At 32.2% G+C, this 24,002-nt stretch overlaps 2 protein-coding genes across 2 annotated transcripts in view; one reads left to right on the top strand and one right to left on the bottom strand.

Annotated features, from left to right (window-relative positions):
- LOC140452637 (multiple C2 and transmembrane domain-containing protein-like) overlaps positions 1–24,002 on the top strand; it is a 114,949-nt gene that overhangs the window by 3,009 nt on the left and 87,938 nt on the right. The window lies entirely within an intron of this gene.
- On the bottom strand, positions 12,320–17,410 carry LOC140452640 (uncharacterized). The gene is made up of 6 exons (XM_072546959.1): positions 17,068–17,410; positions 15,529–16,875; positions 14,182–15,441; positions 13,823–14,088; positions 13,383–13,600; positions 12,320–12,887 (listed from the first exon to the last, which is right to left on the bottom strand). The coding sequence occupies exons 1-6, from the start codon at positions 17,408–17,410 to the stop codon at positions 12,320–12,322; spliced, it is 4,002 nt and encodes a 1,333-aa protein (XP_072403060.1).

Raw genomic sequence — 24,002 nt, 5'->3', positions numbered from 1 at the left:
TTCCGCACACGCCCCTAACTTTCCGTCTTTAAACGATACGTTATATTCAGGTCCAAAATTACAAAATGATCTTGTAAATTTATTGCTTAAATTCAGTTTTCATAAATATGTCTTAACTGCAGATATTAAATCCATGTTTACTCAGATTCTTATCGCTCCTGAGCAACAAAGATTTCAAAGAATACTTTGGCGTTTTTCGGAACAGGAATCTATTGCTGAATACGAACTTACTCGGGTTACTTTCGGTGTGTCTAGCTCACCATATCTTGCAATTCGTACTCTACAGCAGCTAGCACTCGACGAACCGGACTTGCCTGTAGCCTCATCTATACTCCTAAAAGATACTTACGTAGACGATGTGGTGACAGGAAAGGATTCTTTAGAAAATAGTGTTCTTACTATAAAAGAATTAATATCTTTATTGAAACGTGGTGGATTTGAGTTACGAAAATGGGCAAGTAATGCCCCTTAGTTATTCTCTATCGCTAATATTCCTTTGGAGCATATTCTGTAACAGTCTTTTTTATTTGACTTAGATCAATCTTCGTTGAAGGTATTAGGACTTGGATGGAATCCATCATCTGATGATTTCTTTTACAAAATTTTACCCCTTCAAGCTTCCTGTACAAAGCGAAATCTCTTATACCAAATAGCTCGCATATTCGATCCTTACGGTATCCTTAATCCTGTCACTTTGATAGTGAAGACTATTATTCAACGTCTTTGGCTACTTAATTTAGATTGGGATGCAACTCCACCTTTGGAAATTACTTCAAGGTGGGAACAATTTAAAATTGAACTGCCTATACTATCTAAGTTTACTATACCTCGTCATATTTCTTTAAATGGAATTATTTCCTGTGAGCTTCATGGCTTTTGCAACGCTTCTTTACGTGGATCTTCTGCTGTTACATACCTTCGTGTGTGTTATGATACAGGAGTCATCAAAACTTATTTTCTTTTAGCAAGAACAAAGGTATCTCCTATCAGGGTACAAACTATTCCTCGTCTCGAACTCAATGCAGTAGTAATTCTTAGTAAATTATTATCTTATGTACTGCAGACTCTCACTATACCGTTTAGTAGAATTTACGCATGGTCAGATTCGACTGTTGTTCTTCATTGGATTAATTCACAGCCATATAAATGGAAAACCTTCGTCAGTAACAGAATTTCTTATATTCAAGACAGGATAGCTTCAAAACACTGGCGATATATTCCTTCTTCATTAAATAGTGCGGATCACGGATCCCGAGGACTTTTCCTGAGGATTTCTTAAATACTCCTGCTTGGTGGGTGGGTCCGGAGTTTCTTCGCACTACTGAAGATAACTGGTCATTTTCCTTGACCAATTCTATCGAGCCTAACTTAGAATTGAAACAGAAAAGTTGTCTTTTGTCTTTTCCATCTGATGAATTTGTCGATAATCTCTGTAATCGATTTTCTTTCTGTTCAAAATTAAAACGTATCTTTTCCTATGTTCTTAGATTTGTTGGTAACCTAAAATCAACCAATCAACGAACAGTTGGAAGGCTTTCTATTTAGGAACAAAGTAACGCCACTAAACAACTAATTAGATTAGTGCAACAAAGATATTTGAACGAGAAAATAGAACAGGTTAAGGGTAATTCTATAAAATTCAAATATTTGAAAAAATTAAATCCCTTCTTTGATTCACATGATCTCCTCAGAGTGGGAGGAAGACTTAGCCAGTCAGAATTAGCGTATGACAAGCGCTTTCCTCTTCTTTTACCTTCCAAAGGTAATTTTATCAAATTACTTATTTCGGAAATTCATATTGTTCATCTACATGCAGGCATTCAAGGTACACACTTCGCCTTGTCACAAAACTTTTGGATAATTTCATCCAAACGTGTTATTCGTAGTGTTCTTTCAAAATGTCTTTCCTGTTGGAGACTAAAACCTCAAAATTATCAGCCACCTATGGGGGCTCTTCCCGACCTACGGATATCCAATGCCAAACCATTTTCTTGCGTTGGCGTCGACTTTGGCGGTCCTTTTCTGATACGAGCCAATAAGCTTAAAAATGATAAACGAACGAAAGCCTATATTTGCCTATTTGTATGCTTTGCCACTAAGGCTTTGCACTTAGAATTGGTATCTGAACTTAGTACCGAGGCATTTTTAGCCTCATTCAGACATTTTATAGCACGTCGAGGACGTTGCTCTATTGTCTTTTCTAATTGCGAAAAAAATTTTGTAGGAGCAAAATCCTATTTAGAAGACATTAAGTCACATTTTGATAAAAACGACGTCATTACATGGCATTTAAAAAAAACGTCAAACAACTGTCAAAGTGTATAGAAGCATTTCAAAGTTTCTCCTTAAAATTTAAATATTTAAACGATTATTTCTTAAATTCTGAACGTGTAAATAGTGAATAGTAGTAAAATCAACATCCTATTCGAGTTAATTAGTTTTTATTGGGCAAAAACAGTGTTAGAATCAAATTCATCTAGGATCAACGGTTGAATCTGCAAAAACCAAGTCGTAGCAGAAGCAACTCGAAGAGAAGGCAGTAAAAAATAGACATGGAGGAGATTCCGCCGAAGCCTCCAGATGGAGGGAAGTTTTATATATAATTGGGGGAAGATAGGATGATGGAAATTGAGGAATTGAAAAGGAATAGAAGTATTAGGGTGAATGATGTAAAGGTAACAACAGATCAGGTAACAGATAGATCAGGTAATCCAAATTTAAATAAAGTTATAAATTTAAGATTAAATAATAGATATAAATTAGGAGATAATGCACCATATATAGTACATATAGAAAATAAAAACGGTAATATCGGCAAATTACACAGGATAGGCACGGCTCGATTAATTTTACGTTCAGTACCTGAAATTGAAAATAATATCACACAAATTACGGTAGTTGGTAGGAATAAAATTAAGGTAGAACTCAATAATTTTGCTAGTGCTAATAAATTAATTGAATCTGAAAATTTAAAAAGCAAACAGTACGAGGCATATATTCCAACGTTTTTTACACAAAGGAAAGGAGTTATAAAGTCTGTAGATAAAGAGATAGAAGAGGATGATTTGTTATCATTAATTCAACCTAAGTTTGGAATGAGGTTTGAAGTCTTACATGTAAAAAGAATAATGCGGAAAGTGGTACAAGAAAATGGATCTACCATTTATGTAAAAACTGGAACTGTAATAGTAACGTTTAAAGGTCAGTCTATACCTACAACCGTAGTAATAGAAAAAATGATATACGAGGTTGAAAATTACACACCCAGAATGTTACAATGTTTAAAGTGCTTGAGATTTGGGCATATACGTGCTCAATGTAGGGGAAAAGATAGGTGTGAAAGATGCGGTGAAGAACATAATAAATCAAATTGTACCAATCCGAACAATTTATTTTGTGTATTGTGCAAAGGAAAACATAGCCCTACTGACAAGGGAGCAAATTGTATGGAAAGAGAAAAACAGGAGTATATTAAAAAGATTATGAATACTGAAAATATAACATATTACGAAGCTAATAATAAATATAGAAAATATTATTCAACAGTAAGTAAAGAACAAGAAAGTACTTCCAATAAATATACAATCTATAAACGAAAACGATCAAATAGTATTGATTCTAGTAATGTAGACAAAGAAATAATGGAAGCGCACAGAAAAATCTTGCAAACACCAAAAGTACAAAGTCAACCTTGTTATAATTTTAACAACCCTATTTATTATAATAAAACACAGATACAAAACGATAATCAAAGTAATATAGGAGAAATTATAGTAAACTTTATTTCAACAACTTTAAATCAGATTAATCACAATTTAGACGAAAAAACATTCCTGTTACTGAAAAACAATATTTCACAATTATTATTAAATCGTGATGGCTAACATATCATTTCTTCAATGGAATGCGGTCAATTAAAACAAATAAGGGTTATTTAGAAAAATTTTTGTATGACAATAAAATAGATATAGGACTTATATCAGAAACATGGTTAAAAAAAAGTAACTTTATTAACTTTACGGGTTATAATATCTTTAGGAACGATAGGGATGATGGATATGGTGGTGTGGCCATACTATTGAAAAAAAAAATTAATTTTTATAATAGTCCTACTTTTCATCCAATCAATGACGTAATGTGTAATAGCATATCGATTAAAATTAAAACCGGTAAAAAGATTAACATTTATTCTATTTATGTAAAACCAAATCTCAAAATTACAGTAAATGAATGGAAAAAGTTTTTCAATAGTATGGAGAAGCCTTTTATAATTGGTGGTGATTTTAATAGCCACAATTATGTTTGGGGTTGTAGTACTGTAGACACTATAGGAAAAAATCTGTTAGAAGCTATTGAGGACTGTAATCTCGTACTTTTAAATAATGGCAAAGAAACTTTGCTGCGTAGACCTAACAGTATTAATAAATCGGCAATAGACCTTACAATATGCTCAGCAAATATTAGTCATTGTTTCGATTGGGATGTTGTGGACAATACTTTGGGATCCAATCATTTTGCTATTGTTATAAAGTCAAATATTGATGTTAATAAAGCTGAATGTGTAAATACAAAATTCCAATGGAATATAAATAAAGCGGACTGGTCTCTTTTCTCTTCTATCACTGATAATTTCATGGAACTCGATAATAATTTAAATTACCAACAATTTTTAAATAAATTAAACGAATATTGTAAAATATGTATACCGGAGAAAAGAACAGGGACTAGTCCACGATTTAGGAAAACTTGGTGGAATGACAATTGTAAAAAGGTTATTCAAGAACAACAACTTGCTTTGCGCAAGTTTAAGTTACAGTACAATATACAAAATTATATAAATTATAATAAATGTGTAGCAGAAACCAAGAAAGTTATATTAAGGAGTAAGCGTAATGCATGGAAAAATTTTTGTGAAACTTTAAACAAAAATACACCAATAAAAAATATGTGGAATCAAGTCAAACGTTTAAATAACATCTTTAAACCACAAATAAATCCAGTGACCGAAGGAGAATGGGTTGAGGAGTTTTTGAGAAAATTATGTCCAGATAATATATTTTCAAAAATTAATGTAATGGAAAGGAAAAACTCTAATCATCCACTTTCAGTGCCATTTAGTTTATACGAATTAGAAATAAGTCTTAAGAACAAGAAAAACACTTCTCCGGGAATAGATAATATACATTATATTATGTTGGCAAATTTACATCAAAAAGGAAAAGAAACACTATTAAAAATTTTTAATCAAATATGGCAATCAGAAGATATTCCAGATAGTTGGAGAGAGTACCGGGTGATTCCTATTCTTAAACCAAATCGAAATTCTGATTCGGCAGAATCTTATAGAGGTATTTCATTAAGCTCTTGCATAATAAAAACACTGGAAAGAATGATAAAACTTAGACTCGGAAGATGGTTAGAAAAAAATAATAAAATATCACAAACACAATTTGGATTTCGAAAAAATCATTCTACTGTGGAAGCAGTGAGCCACTTGGTAACAGACATAAATTTAGCGTTTACGTCAAATTCTTCAGTAACCGCTCTTTTATTAGATGTTGAATCAGCATACGACAACGTTAATTTAAGTATACTATATAACAAAATGACACAAATAGGTCTTCCCGAATGTTTCTGTCAAAAAATAATAAAACTATATGACTGTAGAAAAATTTATGTATCGGTAAATGGTAACGCAATTGGTCCAAGGTTAGCGATGGATGGTTTACCTCAAGGAGGAATATTAAGCCCGTTGTTATATTTAATTTATACTGCTGATCTAGCAAAAAGTTTAAACTCCACAAGAATTTTACAATTTGCCGATGATATAGTCATTTATAAAGAACATATTAAAATAGAAAATGCAGTCAAATCCATTGAAGAAGGAGTCAAACATATTAAAACATGGAGTAAATTACATGGACTAAATATATCTGATTCCAAAACTAAATTATGTATTTTTACAAGAAAACGAAAAGAGATACCCAAATACATCTTAATAAACAATGTCTACTATCCAGTGCAAAGTTATGTTAAATATTTGGGTATTACTCTTGATAGACAGCTTCTCTGGAAAGAACATATAGACAACATAGTTAAAAAAACAGAAAAGGGAATAAATCTTCTTCGATTCGTGTCACACTTACGGTGGGGAGCAGATCCAAATATTTCTTTGTTATTATTTAAAAATAATATAAGAGCTATTATCGACTATGGATCAATATTATACAGTGACGCATCACAGTGTCATTTAAACAAAATAGACAAAATCGTTAATAAATGCCTTAGATTGTGTATAGGAGCCCTAAGAAGTACACCCATTAGTAACCTACAAGTCGAATGCTGTGAAATGCCAATGGATATAAGACGAAAAAAACTTGGAGTCAGACTTTTAGTTAGATTGTACGAGAAAAAGTCAAGTTTAATATCCAAAATACACCAGCTGTTCTTAGCAGACTTAACAGAAAAATATTGGATAAAAAAGAAAACTCTAAATATAGTAGATTTCTATTCAAAAATGACAATATATGATAAACAACTATATAAATATGACTTAAACCCAAATTACAATATTGACTTTAATACTCTGGAACAAGTTCAGGTATACTTCTTAAGGGATTACAGCAATTTACCTTTATCTTTAAGAAAATTAATGTTTATATCTGACAGTTCACAATTGTTCAAAGGTTATTATATGCTATATACAGATGCATCCAAAAGTATCGAAGGTGTGGGATGTGCATACTGGGATAACAATAATAAAAACAGTAAAATGTTTAAACTCAATTCCATCATGAGTATATACACAGCTGAATTAATAGCTATAGTGGAAGCACTAAAATATTTATCTAATATAAATCATTCAAAGTTTATAATTTATAGTGACAGCAAAAGTTCTTTAAGTAAAATTGGTGCCATAAATCCTAAATCAAAAGTAAATTACATTGAATTATATATAATAAATAAAATTAAAGAACTTCAGCAACAAGTCAAAACTGTTAAGTTGGCATGGATTAAAAGCCACTGTGGAATAACTGGAAATGAAATAGTAGATGAATTGGCAAAAAACGCGGTTACACAAGGAGTATTAACTCATTATCTTTGTACGTCTAGAGATATAGAATCAGACATATACAAAGAGCTTAAGAAAGAATGGAAAGAAAGGTATATTAATGAGAATATAAATACAGGAAACCATTACAAAGCAATCAGAAACTATATTACGGATAAATCTTGGTTTTCTAAAATGGAATCGACAAAGGATATGACAAGAACTATATGCAGAATGAGATTTAACCACTGTCTTACACCATCATATATGTTTAAAATGAACCTAGCTGATAGTCCACAATGTACTTGTGGTCAGATAGGTAACCTACAACATAAGATTTTGGACTGTTCTCTTATATCTAATAAGATTAATAATTTTTTAAATTCGCTGTATTCTTTTACCGATGTCCACCATCCCATTAATTTAAATTATTTATTAACATTAGAAAACAATGAGGTTTTATATAGATTATTGTATAAACATGTTTTAGATATTAAACTCAAATTGTAATTGTAAATATAGAGTAAGTAATTCTTTGTAATTTGTTGGAAAAAAAAAAAAAAAAAAAAAATGAAAAAAAAAAAAAAAAAATAAAAAAGAAAATAAAAAAATAAAAAAAAAATATAATAATAATAAATACCTCAACACCTATTTTATAATTATAAATAACTAAAAAGCACCTGATAGAAAAAAAAAAAAAAAATAGAAACAAATTACAAAAAAAAAGACTATGTATTAGAGATAAATACTACTTAGTAATAGATTTAGGATAAGATTGTATAAGAAACAATGACTAATGAAAAAATGAGTAAAAATTGTAAGATTGGCGAATGGATTTAGTGTCCGCAGTCATATAAACCCAAACAAACAACAACAACAACATGGCATTTAAATCCTCCGGCAGCTTCCCATTTTGGTGGATTGTTTGAAGCGGGTATAAAAAGCGTAAAAACACATGTGTCTAGAGTCATAGGCGAACAGGTCTTAACCTATGAAGAATTCAATACATTACTCATACAAATAGAGGTTGTCTTAAATAGTCGCCCTTATGTCCTGTCAGTAATGATCCAAATGATTTTTCAGTGTTAACACCTGGTCATTTTCTTACACTAAAGCCTTTAAAGATAATTCCCGATCGGGATTACAGTGATGTTCATTTAAATAGACTAAGTCGTTGGCAATTGCTGCAACGATTACATGCAGACTTTTGGCAAAGATGGAGCAGAGAATATTTACATACTCTTCATCAACGCTCGAAGTGGCATAAAAATGAGGGTAACCCTAATATAGGTACACTCGTACTAATACGTAATGAGACCAAGCCTCCCTTACAATGGCAAATGGGTCGAATTAAAACTTTAATTTTCGGTCAAGATGATATTGCTCGCGTAGCTATCGTACAAACCGCGAAAGGTGAACCTTTGGTTAAGCTATGCCCTTTGCCGTATATTGACTAAAAATGCAAAAATGCATTTTGGTGGGTGAGAATGTTAAGTGTCCCTCCACACATAGTCTTAGTTTTTATTAATAATTTTTATTATTTTATTTTTATATTTAATTCTTTAATTAACGTGTGGGTATGTATTGTCAATCGTCAATTAATACGGACCTCTACAGTCCGCCCCCCCCCCTAAAAGTCTTTAGGGAGCAAAGCTACGGGACGACACACACTTCAATCTTAGAAATAGTCTTGTATAAATCGGCGCGATAAACACTCCAGTATTTTTTGTGTAACCTGACCACGTGACCTTTTGAGAAGATTCTGTTCCCGAGTCAACCCAGTGCACTGAGGAAGAAGAAGAAGTATTACATCAACATCACAGGTACCGTAATTTGATTGCATACACACACAGTATTTATATTAATTGATAAATTTACATATAACTTATTTTCATATTAAAATTATGCCAGCACCTTTAAACAATTATGAGTGAGTGTTTCTCTTATAGAATTTAAAGCTCATTCAATGGTATCAAGCTACAATTAATTTGAATGAAAATTATGTTTACGAAGGTTAATAATAATAACACTATGATTACATTTAATTAGAAAAGAAATAAGTTTTATTGTTTTACATGTACCGGGTGGTCCAATAAGCCGATCGCTCGACTATAATATATCAGAAACTATTCATGTTATAACTTTAGGAGAAAAAATTCCTTAGTAAAAGTGGCCAAGAGAAATCGCTGGAAATTACTTTCAAGTTTCTGAACTAACCGCTAGGGGGTGTAACCTGCGAAGAAAACTTTGAAAACCAGTTTTTTGGGAAATATGTCGAATTATACCAAGTGTTAAATAAGTAAACTAGAAAGAGACCTACATTCTACAAAATTGTTCAAGTACTTTTTTTTTATTTTTTTAAATAAAGGGTGGGGGAGAGTAGGAAAGTATTTGTGGATAAATAGCTATAACTTTGGTTTGGATCAACCGATAACAAATTAGTTTCATTAGGAAGAGTGTGGGTGAATTAATTTACATCTACTATAAAATAGTTGCATTTAGTCTTAATTGTCATAGGTAGAGGGTACTTTCGAATAGGAAAAATTAAAATTTGTTTGTTTTTACAAAATGTTTAATGGAAACACCTATTTATTGTAAATTATAATGGAACTGGATAAAATTCGTAACAAAATGGCGCCAACGCATGTTAAGAGCTTCTGTCGAACTCGAGATATGAATCAAAACGCATAAAAAAATCAGTAGGTACTTTCAAATTTTTTTATAGCAGAAGAATCTTAATGTTGATACCTAATTTGACCATTATTATTTCATATGATTAAAAATAGTGTTTTCGAAACTAAGTAGGCTACGACAATACATTTGACTGGGAGTTCATATTGTTTATTTATTCACAGCAAACAATAGATTGTTAAGAAGTGTTATATTATAATTCGAATTGAAGATTGCACTTTTTTCAATAGATATTAATATTGGTAATATTAGTAATTAATTATCAGTACTAATAATGCGTGAGTATATTAAATGCAGAATTGTTTGATATGATTGGAGTTTATTTCGAATGTCACCAAAATGCCGCTATTGCCTCACGTATATATTCTGTAAGATATCCTGACAGGAGACATTATGGCAAAGAAGTATTTGAAAGAAAGGCAAGAAGATTAAGAGAAACTGGTAGTTTTCATCGACCTTGTTTTAAACGACGTAGTAGAGGTATGACGGAAGATAATTCAATCAATGTTCTTGCTTTAAATCAACAGAATCTACATATAAGTAGTCGGCAAATCTCTATAGAATTAAACATACCCAAAACTACTGTTCTAAGAATTTTAAAACATCACAAGTTAGTTTTTCATATTATAAGAAACTTTTAATTTCCTTTAAACTTTAGATTCAACTGTTATTTTAATATTTCGATAAAAACGGCAACACAGCGCTTTTATTCATTTATCCGTTTCTTAAAAATACTTATGCACGATTTGTCTTGTGGATTGTGGCATTGTGGAATTGTGGATTTTTCAATATTTTTTGAGTTTTAGTAAATATAGTGGTTTCTTTTTCACCAATATTTGTTGTTCTGTTGTTTAGACTGCATTCTTATCATGTAGTTTTCCACCAAGCTTTACATGAGAGAGATTTTGATGTAAGGCTGGATTACTGCAATTAGATGTGAGGTTTTCTAGAAGAACAACCGCATATCATGTCAAAGATTTTGCGGATAGACTGTAGCGTTTTAAATTTGGTGGAATATTTTCGTTTTTCTGTTTGCAAATGAATTTTAAAACGATCAATATATTATGGCATTTTAAGTTGAGATTCTAAATATCAAGTTTTGGTATTCAGTTATTTTTGTCGCTGAACAACGATTTGTTTTCATTCGAGTCCCCTAATATAATATTGCAAGTCAGGTATACGGTTTTTCTAAGACGTATTAACTGAGAATATTTTTTTTTCTTTGTTTACATTAATATTCCCCTATTCTCTGTATGTATTGTGAGGTAAAAAATTTCCAGTTAACCAATTTAAATGTAAATAATCAAGAAGTTTTTTTGTCGGTTCGTTGCTAAGAACGAGGTCAAAAAAGGGTAGATTGTTTGTTTTAAGTTTGTAGGTAAAAACTAGCTTTGAGGTGCGAGGGGAATTTATTTTGCGTTGAAATTTGTAAAATGTAAGGCATCGAGGAGTGAAGCAAGAGAAGTCAGAGTAGAAAGATGTTTGAGTAATTAAAAATCGCGAGTCGATTCAATTTCTTTGTGTTATTAAGACCGGTTAGGGTGATAATACTCGTTGCAATATGGCAGTTTAGAACAGAGTAATCACCATAAGATTTGTGAACCGGCACTGAAGAAATTTTGTAAAATGTTTATATAGGATGTCCCCGTCGTCAGCTTGCTTCCTCCACAGAAGGTATTTCTTCTTGTCTTTTTTGCCCATTTGTCCAGGAGATTTATGCAAGTAACCCCTTGTTTTCATATTTTGGTAGTTACCCCAATCTCAACCCCCTTGCCATTCTTTTATCCACGACCCCAGCTCTCCAACAACCCCCTGAGTGCCGTTCGCACAAGTAACGATTGTTTTGCTTGCCTTATCTTCGCCCCCATAGTTTCTGTCCCCTATTTCTACCCCATGTTCTTACCCTGAGTTAGGCAAAATATTTATTCGTTACAAGACGAGGCTGCGTTTATTAGTGCGGGTGGTGTTAATCTGCATAATATGCGTTATTGGGCTGAAGAAAATCCGCACTGGATACATGAGGTGCAGGTTCAAGGTAGATGAAGTCTTAATGTTTGGTGTGGTTGTAAGAGACGCACAATAAAGCCTCGATGGTTAGCGGACTGTATACTTAATTAATTGAAATAAGACTCACGAAACTTACTGTAGTTACACCTTTATTTAATTTAGACTATTCACCATTCACTTATGATAATTAGATGGCTATAAGCCAGAGCTAATACAATATTTACTAGTTCAATAATAATAATAATTAGATGGCAACAAGCCAGAGCTAATGTATGTTTTTACTTTTTATAAAACTACAACTAAAAAAAATGGCGTTATGCGTAATGAATGCACTGGCGCAGAATGTCTCTTGTCACTTTTTGGTGGTGGCAGGGAGAAACACTGTCACTTCCGACCGAACACACCCGAACCTACAAAGCGTCCCAATAATTTTGCATAGGTGTTGGATATTGTTTCCAACATGCTGGGGGCCAGAGCATTTCATGTGAAATCTTACAAATATAGCTACTATCTAAAATACTAGTTATACTACTTCTTACACTTAATTAATTTTATTTACATTATTTAGAATTATTCATAGAATGGCAATACTGCCACCTTTGTGACTGATCTTACATAGGTCCCATTTTTGGTTTTAACTTTAACAACCCTAACCATTTTATCCTTTCCAGGGATAACCTTGGTGATACGTGCAAGTGCCCATTTAAATGATGGAATATTGTCTTCTTTTAGTAAGACTAACATATCTTCCTTTAAATTAGGTAGTTTATTTTTCCATTTTGGCCTATTTTGCAACTGTGTTAAATAGTCTTGATGCCACTTTTTCCAAAAGTGCTGTTGCATTTGAGTACAGAGATTCCAAAATTTTATACGATTTTTTGGAACTTCGGTAATATCAGGTTCTGGAAAGCTGGTTATGGGGGCTCCTATAAGAAAATGTCCTGGTGTTAAATATTCCAGATTTGTTGGATCTTGTGACATAGCCATAAGTGGTCTTGAATTCAAGATACCTTCCACTTGTACAATTAATGTATTAAATTGCTCATATGTGAGCTCATTTGTGCCCATGACTCTTTTTATGTGGTATTTGGCACTTTTTACTCCAGCCTCCCACAAACCACCAAAAACTGGGGAGTAACTGGGAATAAAACTAAATTTAATTTTTTCATTTAAACCGACATTTTCTATTTTTACTGATTGATTATAAAAGTTATTAATTTGATTGTTAGCACCCTTGAACGTGGATCCATTATCACAATATAAGTTCAAAGGCTTCCCACGGCGAGAAATGAAGCGCTTAAATGCTGCTAAAAAAGTTTCAGTAGTAAGGTCTGATAATAGTTCCATGTGGATAGCTTTTACAGAAAAGCACACAAAAAGAGCTATATAGGCTTTTGTGCTTATTGATTTTCTTATTCTCGATTGCTTGACGAGAAAAGTCCCACAAAAGTCTATTCCCACATTTTGAAATACTCTAGCAGCACAAACTCTTGTTTCTGGTAGAGATCCCATTAATTGTTCAGAACATTTTGCTTTAAATTTGAAGCATATTACACACTTTTTAGTAATTTTTTTTACTTCTCGGTTTCCATTTATTAACCAATAATTTAAATTTAATGAACTTAGCACTTGCCTGGGACCAGCATGAAGTAATTTCAAATGTTCATGCCTTATTATGAGATCTGTAACATGACTAGCCTTTGGCAAAATTATTGGATGCTTTTGAGTATATAAGATGTTAGAATTATGTAATCTACCACCTACTCTTAAAAGCCCATCACCATCAACAAAAGGAGACAGCGTACTTAATGGTGATTTTAAAACTATATTTGATATAAGATCTTTAATTTCCTGAGAAAAATGATAATATTGTTGACACTTTATAATTACCTTTAAAGAATTATCTAACTCTATCAAATTTAAATTACCAGAAAATTTTTCTGTGCCTTTCAATTTACTTAGAGAATTATTTTTAAATCGTAGAATGTATGCTGTAATTCTTTGCAGTTTAGTTATATTGGAGTATTTTTTAAAGAATGTATTTTCCTTTGTTTGTATAACATGTACACTAACTTTTTGTTCAGGCATTGGATAAGGAAATTGAACAGGTAGCTCATTATGAGCAAAATTTTTGTCCAACAGCATTTTTGGACCAGTAAACCATAAGGGATGCAACTCAATATCATTAGGCTCCAAGCCTCTAGAAAGGCAGTCTGCTGGGTTTTCTTTGCTATTAATATAAAGCCATTTAAAGTTTGTGGACATGTTTTGAATTTTTAAAACACGATTAGCTACATAAGGAGTTAATTTGACAGGTTCGGTTTTTAACCAAGCCAATACTATATTTGAGTCACAATAAAGAAAAATCTTTTTAATATTTGCTTTTAACAAATTATGAATTTTAAAAGTTAAATTAGTTAACAACAAGGCACCATTTAGCTCTAGTTTAGGTATAGTTAACTTTTTATTTATTGGAACGATTCTAGACTTTGAGCAAATTAAATTAACATTAACTGTGTCATGACAAATAGTTCGAGCATAAAGTGCTGCTCCATATGCTTGCATTGATGAATCACAGTACCCTACAAGTTCAATACTTTCAGCATCAGTAAAGGCTAAATTTCTTGGAATTTTTAAAACTGGCATATTTATTAGACCAGTAATAAAATTTTTCCAAATTTCCTGCAAATCATTAGGCAGTACCTCATCCCATTTAATTTTACGAAGCCAAATTGTCTGCATTATAACTTTTGCTTTGACTAACACTGGACCTGCTAATCCTAAAGGATCATAAAATTTTGATATAAAGCTTAATACCTGTCTTTTTGTTAGACAGTCATTGATATTAATTTTTGGCGATGACAGTTTAAAATTATCAGTAATGGTATCATATGATAAACCTAATGTTTTTACAACAAAGTTGATTTTATTTATGTCAATTTCATCAAAATGTTGATTTTCTTTGGGGATATCACTTATTATTCTTGGATCGTTTGAACACCACTTGTGCAAGGAAAATGACCTTAGTTGCAAAAGAGAAATTAGTTCATTTTTGAGTTTCTTTGCTTCTTCTATAGTATCACTTCCTGCTAGGATGTCATCTACATAGGTATTATTTATTAATGCTTTAGCTGCCAAAGGAAAATTTTGTCCTTCTGTATTGGCTAGTTCGACTAAACATCTAGTAGCTAGAAACGATGAGCTTCGTAACCCATATGTTATTGTTTGCAACTGGATACACTTTAGCTCACTATGTGGTTCTCTCCATAATATATTTAAATATCTTCTGTCTTCAGGGTGAATAAGTATCATTCTAAACATTTGTTTAATATCAGTAGATATAATATATTTATAAATTCTAAATAGGATTAATATATCAAATAGTTCATTTTGTACAACAGCACCATTATATAGAAAATCATTTAAGCACTTTTTGCTCTTAGATTTCATACTACCGTCAAAAACTATTCTTAATTTTGTAGTCTTCTTATCCTCTCTTATTACTGGATGGTGAGCCATAAAATAAACCTCGCCATTATTTAAAATTTTTGGATCATAATGAACAATTTTAGCATGACCAAGTTGAATATATTCATCTATGAATTTTTTATAATCAAAGTATAGAGTTGGGTTTAGAACAAACCTTTTCTCTAAGTTTTCAAATCTCTTAAGAGCTACAGCAAAAGAGTTGCCTAAATTAATATTTTCTTGTTTTAGAGGCAGATTAACTTGATATTTATTTTCCATTATTTTTATTGAATTTTGAAAACTAGCCTCACAAGCTTCCTGATCACTTGTAAATTCTAAGAATACTTCAGGAACCTTTTCCATTTCCCAAAATTGAGAGATGGCAGTGTCTAAATCACTATAAGTTGTATGCATGCATACAATATTTAAATTTGAGAACTGGTTGGTTGATACAGATCCACTAACAATAAAACCTAAAAGAGTATTTTGAAGTATTAGTTCTTGGCAGTTTATTTTTTCTGCGAGCAATATTTTAAACACAACATCAGCTCCTAGTAGTAGACTGATTTCACCGCTTTGATTAAAAGTGTCATCAGACAATTGAACAAATTCTGGTATTTTAGATGTATTAAAACTAAACTTGGGTAGATTCCCTGTTATTATATCCACTACAGAACATTTTATATTTGTACTGAAGTCATATATACATGATTCTATATTCAAATCAACTGCCTTTTGGATTCTTGTGCTATTTTGTGAAATCCCTACAATATCTAAATAATTATTGTATGTCTTTAGGTTTAACCTTTTTACTAAACTATTTGTTACCAAAGAAACCTGTGAGCCTGTATCGACCAAACCTCTGACAATCAAGTTGTGACCTGATGCTGTTCTAACCTTTACCTTTACAGTAGGTAAGATTGTATTTGCTCGATTTTTATAAATCGAATTAAAATTTACTACAGCATCGTATTGCGATGAAGTGCTTGCATCTTGATTAGATTGAGCAATATTAGAACTTACTGCCACTTTTTCTAAGTGCAGTAATGAATTGTGTCCTTTGTGACAGGTTTGGCATTTTAAATTTAACCTACATTTATCAGTATGGCTGTTTAAACATAGTTTACATAGTTTGTTTCTATCAACAAAGGAAATTCTTTCATTGACTGAAAGGACTTTAAATTTTTTGCAACTATAAAGTTTATGTCCATTGATGGAACAGTATTGACATTTAACATTACTTTGTAATTTGGTTACTAAATGTGTAAGTTGTTTATTTTCCTTCAACTTTGTTTCAGATGTACTATTAGTGGCTTCAAGAGCCATTGCCCTATTTTCGAGATATTTTAGAAATCCATTTAATGATGGTAAACTTGAACTATCTCTATCAATTTGATATGACCTATTCTTAAACTGATCTATTTTTCTAGACAGTATACAGACTAAAAGCATATCCCAGCTATCTACTGGTTGATTAAGATTTTTTAAGGCACCAATTTGTTGTTTGACCTTACTTATAAATTCTCGTAATGAACTAGCAGTTCCTTTTTGCATGGCAGGTATATCAAGAACTTGGTAAATATGTGAAATAATAATCATAGTTTCATTATTGTATCTGTTATTTAAAATTTGTAAAGCTTCATTGTATGAATCATTCACTAATGGCAGATTATTTATTAAGCTGAGGGCTTCATGTGTTAAATAATTTTTTAGATAAAATAATTTTTCTACGCTTTTTAAATTTATATTTTTGTCTATAACTGCTGTAAATATATCTATAAATGATTTATATTTAGTTAAATCTTTCCCATCAAATGTGGGAATTTCAATTGAAAGTAATTTAGTGGTACTGGTTGCATGATGCTGTGGCATATTATGAACTAAAGGCACTGTGATTTTATTGTTTTTCATGGATGTAACTCCTTGGATGGTTGCCAATAGATCTACATATTCAGCTTCTATGTCATCAATATCATCATCAAAATTTTCATCTAAATGAGCAATTTCTGTATTTAAATCAGTTATAGTTTTAAATGATTCACATAACATGTCTTTTCTAATAGAAAATAGATCATCCTTTTTTGAACTTTCTGGATCATCTTTATGTTCACTAATAAATCTTTTTACCCGACTTATAGTGCTTACCGCTTGCCTTTTCCTTGTTATCAGTTTTTCCAAATCCTTTATAGACATATTTAAAGGCTTTGTTAAGTTAAGTGACAAAGTATTTTTAATATAAAAATGTATCTATGAGATTCTGAAACACTGATAAAAAAAAGAAAAACGGTCGTTAAAGTAAACAATTACCTTTAAAATATTAATTAAACATAACACACAAGACAATACATACAAAAATAGGACCAAATACCTATACTTATATTTTTAAAAACAGAAATCAAAGTAAATATTTGTTACTTAATAGGGTTATGTCCAATAAATTGTTAATTTTTGACGTAATGAAACGGTGAATGTCAACGCGAACACAGAGCACAGAAATCCAAGTTGGTGTCTCGGCGTTCCTTGGCTCGATGATTGTCATAAAGGGAAGAGAACAGTCTTACTTACGGTTTCGTTCCGTGTTCTATTTATTGACATTAGAGCTGGCAGCCTGGCAGCAAACTTCAGTTTGGACGCTAAATTTGGCGGGCTCCTTTTTTAATGTTTCAGGAAATATGAGAATTTACCTTCAGTTTCGGGCTCCCAAAATTCTGGATTCCACATCTGTGTCGATGGACCATAATTTATGTACGAGACGCACAATAAAGCCTCGATGGTTAGCGGACTGTATACTTAATTAATTGAAATAAGACTCACGAAACTTACTGTAGTTACACCTTTATTTAATTTAGACTATTCACCATTCACTTATGATAATTAGATGGCTATAAGCCAGAGCTAATACAATATTTACTAGTTCAATAATAATAATAATTAGATGGCAACAAGCCAGAGCTAATGTATGTTTTTACTTTTTATAAAACTACAACTAAAAAAAATGGCGTTATGCGTAATGAATGCACTGGCGCAGAATGTCACTTGTCACTTTTTGGTGGTGGCAGGGAGAAACACTGTCACTTCCGACCGAACACACCCGAACCTACAAAGCGTCCCAATAATTTTGCATAGGTGTTGGATATTGTTTCCAACAGTGGTATAGTTGATGGAAAGATCGTAGGTCCATATTTCTTTGATAGAACTTTAAATGGAGAAACATATTTGGATTTTCTGGAAAATCAGTTGCCTGTTTTATTGGAAGATATTTCACGCAATAAATAGTATATCAACAGCTGAGATTGAAGAAGCTCTTATGTCTACGCGCGAAGGATTACATCTTTGTGTGGACAACGATGAAAAACAATTTGAACATTTAATTGTACATTAAGTTTTAATGATCGATATATTTGTATGACCTCTCACATATTTAATTTTAAGTTATAATAAAGGGTGAGTCAATACTATACTTATTTATGTTTATGCGTTTTTAGTCTCGAGTTCGACAAAAGCTATCAACATGCGGTTTGCGACATTTTGTTACGAATTTAAGCCAGCTCCATTGTAATTTACAATAAATGAGTGTTTCCATTAAACATTTTAAATAGAAACAAATTTTAATTTTTTCTATTTGAAAGTACCCTCTATGGAGTCTTATTAGAACAGTCAACGAGTAAAGACGTTAAATTCTAATTATTCGTTTACCTGTTTTTGCAAAGTTAAAAACGCGTTTTGTGAAAGTGTTTTATTTTAATGATAAACATTGGTAAGGTACCTTTATTTTAAATAATATCGAAAACTATATAAATAGGCCAGTATTTTATGGCTCCAAATAATTAATATTTTGGCAAACAAAATATTAATTTTTACATCATGGCATCATCATCTACGTCAACTCAGCCTAGTTCTGTACCAGACCAACAACCTGTGCAACCTAAAAGTTACTCTTCCGTTACCAGACAACCAACTACTAGTGTTTTTCCGTCAAGAAATCAAGCAATCGTATTCGATGCAATAGACAACACTAAAATTGAAGATTACCTTCACAGTTTAAGCCTAATAATTCGACCAATCAACATTATTTTCTGTTCAAGGCTATCCAACAACAGAATATGCATTTACTTAGCAAATGAAAAATTGGTCGATGATTTTATTACCAACCACGGAAAAATCAACATTAATTAACAATTCTTGCAAGCACGTCGACTAATCACCCCCAGCCAACGACTAGTACTTTCTAACGTATGTCCGTCCATTCCACACTTAATCTTGGAATCTGAATTGCAAGCACTTGGTATCAAGTTTTTGTCACCCCTATCTTTTCTACGGATAGGGACTTCAAGTCCTGAATTCCAGCAAATATTAAGCTTCAGGCGGCAAACCTACATATCCCCTTTAACCAACCATACCTTACCCGATTGTTTTGTTATTACTTATGAGGAAACATCATACAGAATATACTTATCTCTAGATAACCAGACTTGCCAAATATGCAAAAACACCAAGCACTTAGCAAAAGACTGTCCAGCAAAGGTATCTGTATCAGGCGACACAACTTTTATACCTCACAATATAGAAGTCGGTCAGAACCCTATTGATAATAGTAACAATCAGGTGACTAAAGAAGTAACTAGTACCATCCAACAAAATAAACCCAACTGAAGAAACAAACTGTGCAACATAAAACACCAAGTACAAAACTCCTAACTAATCAAATAGAAACAGATTCAGTACCACAAAACGCACAGTTTCTGAGCGCTCTACACCGTCCCCAACTCCTTCATCAGAACACCTCTTTGAATTACCAAAAAACAAAGAGAAAAAGACTAAATTAAACCAAGAAAAGAAACCAACAAAGACGCTAGAGGAAATGCTGAAACCAACAGAAGAATTATTTAACGACCAAAATTCCAATTATCCCTTAAACTATGAACAACTAATAGATGTCTTCGAAAACTGTACAGGATCTTCGGACCCACTAAGTATCGCAAAAATATATACCAATAAAATTTCTGAAGTCACAGATCTACTGACAAAAATTTACTCTAAACTAAATGACAGAAAAATTAAAAGTAGATGCACTTAAATTAGAAATAAAATTCTTCGACAAATTGATCCAAACTTCCATATCGAGGCAGACAGCGATACACCTGTAGACACATACTAACATAATAATAGTATTTAACAGTTTAATTCAATGGAATCTAAATGGGTATTACACCCATTTAGAAATGTTGCAAATATTAATCTCAAAATACAGACCAATGATTCTATGTTTACAAGAAACTAATTTTAAAAGCAACACTGCACATAAACTAAAAAACTTGTTTAGTTAAAATTGTTTCTTTAAAAATCGACAACATGCTAAAATAGCCAGCGGAGGAGTAGCGATATACATAAAGCACGACATTGATAGTACAGAAATACCATTAAAAACAAACCTCAAGGCAATTGCAGTCAGAATCAAAGACGTAACTACCTTTTCCGTATGCAACATATACATTCCCCCCAACCAAGAACTTAACGATAACGAAATATCGGACCTCTTAGATCAAATACCTATTCCACGACTAATTGTCGGAGACTGCAACGCACATAACCCTTTATGGGGTGTAAAAAAATTAACGAGTCTCGGTAGAAAACTAGAATCCCTTCTGGAAAAATTTAACCTAAATCTACTTAATGCTGGACAAGACACCCGTTTCGACATTAGATCGGGTGAAGGTTCTGCTATTGACTTGTCTATATGCGAACCATCAATAACTCATATGCTTTCATGGGATGTATTACTGGAGCCATCCGATAGTGATCACTACCCTATTATAATCCATAACGAAGAATCATCTACAGCTATACCTGAAGTAAAATGGAACTTGAAAAATGCTGAGTGGAAGAAATTTCAAAACCACATCCAACACAACTTGCATGTCATAAACCAAAACAGTAATGTGAATGAAGAAGTAGATTTTATTACAAAACTGATAATAGATTCAGCAGATAAAAATATTGGAACAATTAACTTCGCCAGTAAATTCCATCCAGTTCCTTGGTGGAACCAAGAATGCAAACAAGCAATTAACAATCCAAAAAAGCGTTTAATAAATTCAAACGACAGAAAAATGAACAAAACTCTTTAGAATTTAAACGACTACGAGCTATAGCCAGATATACTATCAAAAAAGCAAAGCGCGAATCTTGGATAACATACGTTTCAACAATTGACAGTTCTAATCCAATGACAACTGTATGGAAAAAAGTAAAAAGAATATCTGGTACAAAATCATACAAGTCGATAAATCTGTTAGAGCAAAATAATGTAATATATAAATCTCAAAAAGAAATATCAAATATACTGGCATTAGGTTATGAAAAGAACTCAAGCGATGTTCACTTCACACGAAACTCACCTACCCATCTAAAGAATACTTACTCAGCATATTCAACCTAATTTTTTCGAAAAATGTATTTCCAGAATCCTGGAGAAATTCAATAATAATTCCTATTCCTAAACAAAGTAAATCAAAATCAGATGCCGAAACATATAGGCCAATATCTCTTACTTGTAGTATGTGCAAAATGCTAGAGAAAATAATAAATAACAGACTCATATGGTATCTGGAATCAAAGAAATTAATTATACCAGAACAAAGTGGCTTCCGAAAACGTCGTTCTACTGTAGACAACCTTATTGATGTAGAATCGGAAATACATGAGGCTTTCGCAATCAAACAACACTGTATTGGAATATTTTTCGACATTAGTAAAGCCTACGATTCAGTATGGAAATATTTAATTTTGAAAACGCTCAGCGAATGAAAAATAAGAGGCAATATACTCAAATACATATCAAACTTATTAAAAAATAGACAATTTCAGGTCAGAGTAGACGGCGTATATTCCTCAACAAAAAATCAAGAAAATGGTATACCACAGGGCTCGAACCTTAGCACTACTCTGTTTCTTGTAGCTATGAATTCTATTACCGCAAAAATTAAACATCCTGTAAAAGCTAGGCTATATGCAGATGATTTAGTTATACTTTGTAGAGGAAAGAACCTAACAACCATCCATAACCATGTCCAAAAAGCCATAAATCAAATTGAAGAATGGTCATTCACAAGTGGTCTTCAGTTCAATACTCTCAAAACCAAAGCAGTATGTTTTACGAAAAGTCACCAAATACAACTTAAGAACTTATATTTAAATGGAGAACAGCTTAAATATGTAGACGAAGTTAGATTTCTTGGTATGATCTTTGACCAAAAACTAACTTGGAAGAAACATTTAGAATATTTGAAAAAGACATGTCAGCCTGGAATAAATTTGTTACGATCACTCGCAAACAAAAAATGGGGCGCCGACTCTTCTACATTACTACATATCTACAAAGCTTTAGTACGCTCCAAACTGGACTACGGCTCAATTGTTTACAACTCCTCCAAAAAATCGTAATTAAAAACAATAGATGTTATTCAAAATACAGACCTACGAATTTCCTTAGGAGCACACTACACAAGTCCAATACAAACTCTATACTGGGAAACTGGAGAGATTCCACTCGCATTTAGAAGACAATATCTAAGTCTTTCTTATGCCGCAGCAGTATCGTCTAATCAAGATAATTCTGTTATACACAACGTATTCGCTGACCGCTTCAAAAGTTGTTTCCAAACTTCAAATCGAACTGATCACCCTTTCTATTACCGCCTACATACCTACTTGTTAACAATGGGTATCCATTTTCCAGACACCTACGATATCTCCTCAATTCAAACCCCTCCTCCTTGGACAATTCGACTTCCCTCTACTGACACCAGCTTATTGCGCCTAAACAAATCAGAAACGCCAGCAAGTCAAATTAATCAAGAATTTCTAAAAATATTAAGCAAATATGGTAGCTGTTTCAAAGTTTACACGGATGCCTCCAAAAACGAAGACGAAACTGGGGCAGCAATCTACTCATCAGATTATACAGAAGCTTACAAATTACCTTCATATACAACGTTCTCAGCTGAACTGTATGCGATACTAAAAGCACTAGTTCTGATAGTTAACAAAAATAAAAAGAGAAATATCATTATTACAGATTCTCTCAGCTCAATAACGGAATTAAACCAAGTTTACTGTAATCATCCACTACTCCTTCTCATTAAAAAGGAACTAAAACATGCAGAAAATATAAACATTAAAGTTAATTTTATATGGGTACCGTCACATACTGGAATCGAAGGAAACGAGGTTGTAGATAAAATAGCAAAAAATGCACCGACTAACCCAAACGCAGAAGAGAATACGAAAGTTTTTCACACCGATCTGAAAGCATTCTTTAAAGAAAGGATTAATTCAATATGGCAGGATACATGGAACAACTCCCCAACCAAGCTGTACGAATTGATAAGAATAATAAATTCCCAAAATTTAACAATAGAAGACAACAAGTAACCTTCACTCGCCTCCGGATTGGCCATAATCGGTTAACACACGACTACCTACTAAAACGTACTGATAAACCTGTGTGTGATATGTGTAAAAGTGTCTTAACGGTAAAACATTGTTTATTGCAGTGCCCCAAGTACGATGTGCAACGCAAAATGTATAACATACCATCAACATTAAATAGTGCTCTTGGAAAAGACAGTAATACTAAAAATGTTTTCGCATTTCTCAAAGACTGCAAGCTGATATCAAAAATCTAATATTTTACTGTGTATAGATCTAGGTTTATTTCTATTTATGTACTGCTATAGTTAATATTCTATTGTTAAGTTCTAACTCTGTATCACAATCCATACAC

Source organism: Diabrotica undecimpunctata, chromosome 11 (assembly GCF_040954645.1).
Source record: "Diabrotica undecimpunctata isolate CICGRU chromosome 11, icDiaUnde3, whole genome shotgun sequence".
Taxonomy (NCBI): domain Eukaryota; kingdom Metazoa; phylum Arthropoda; class Insecta; order Coleoptera; family Chrysomelidae; genus Diabrotica; species Diabrotica undecimpunctata.
This window is presented reverse-complemented; position numbering and strand designations above follow the sequence as displayed.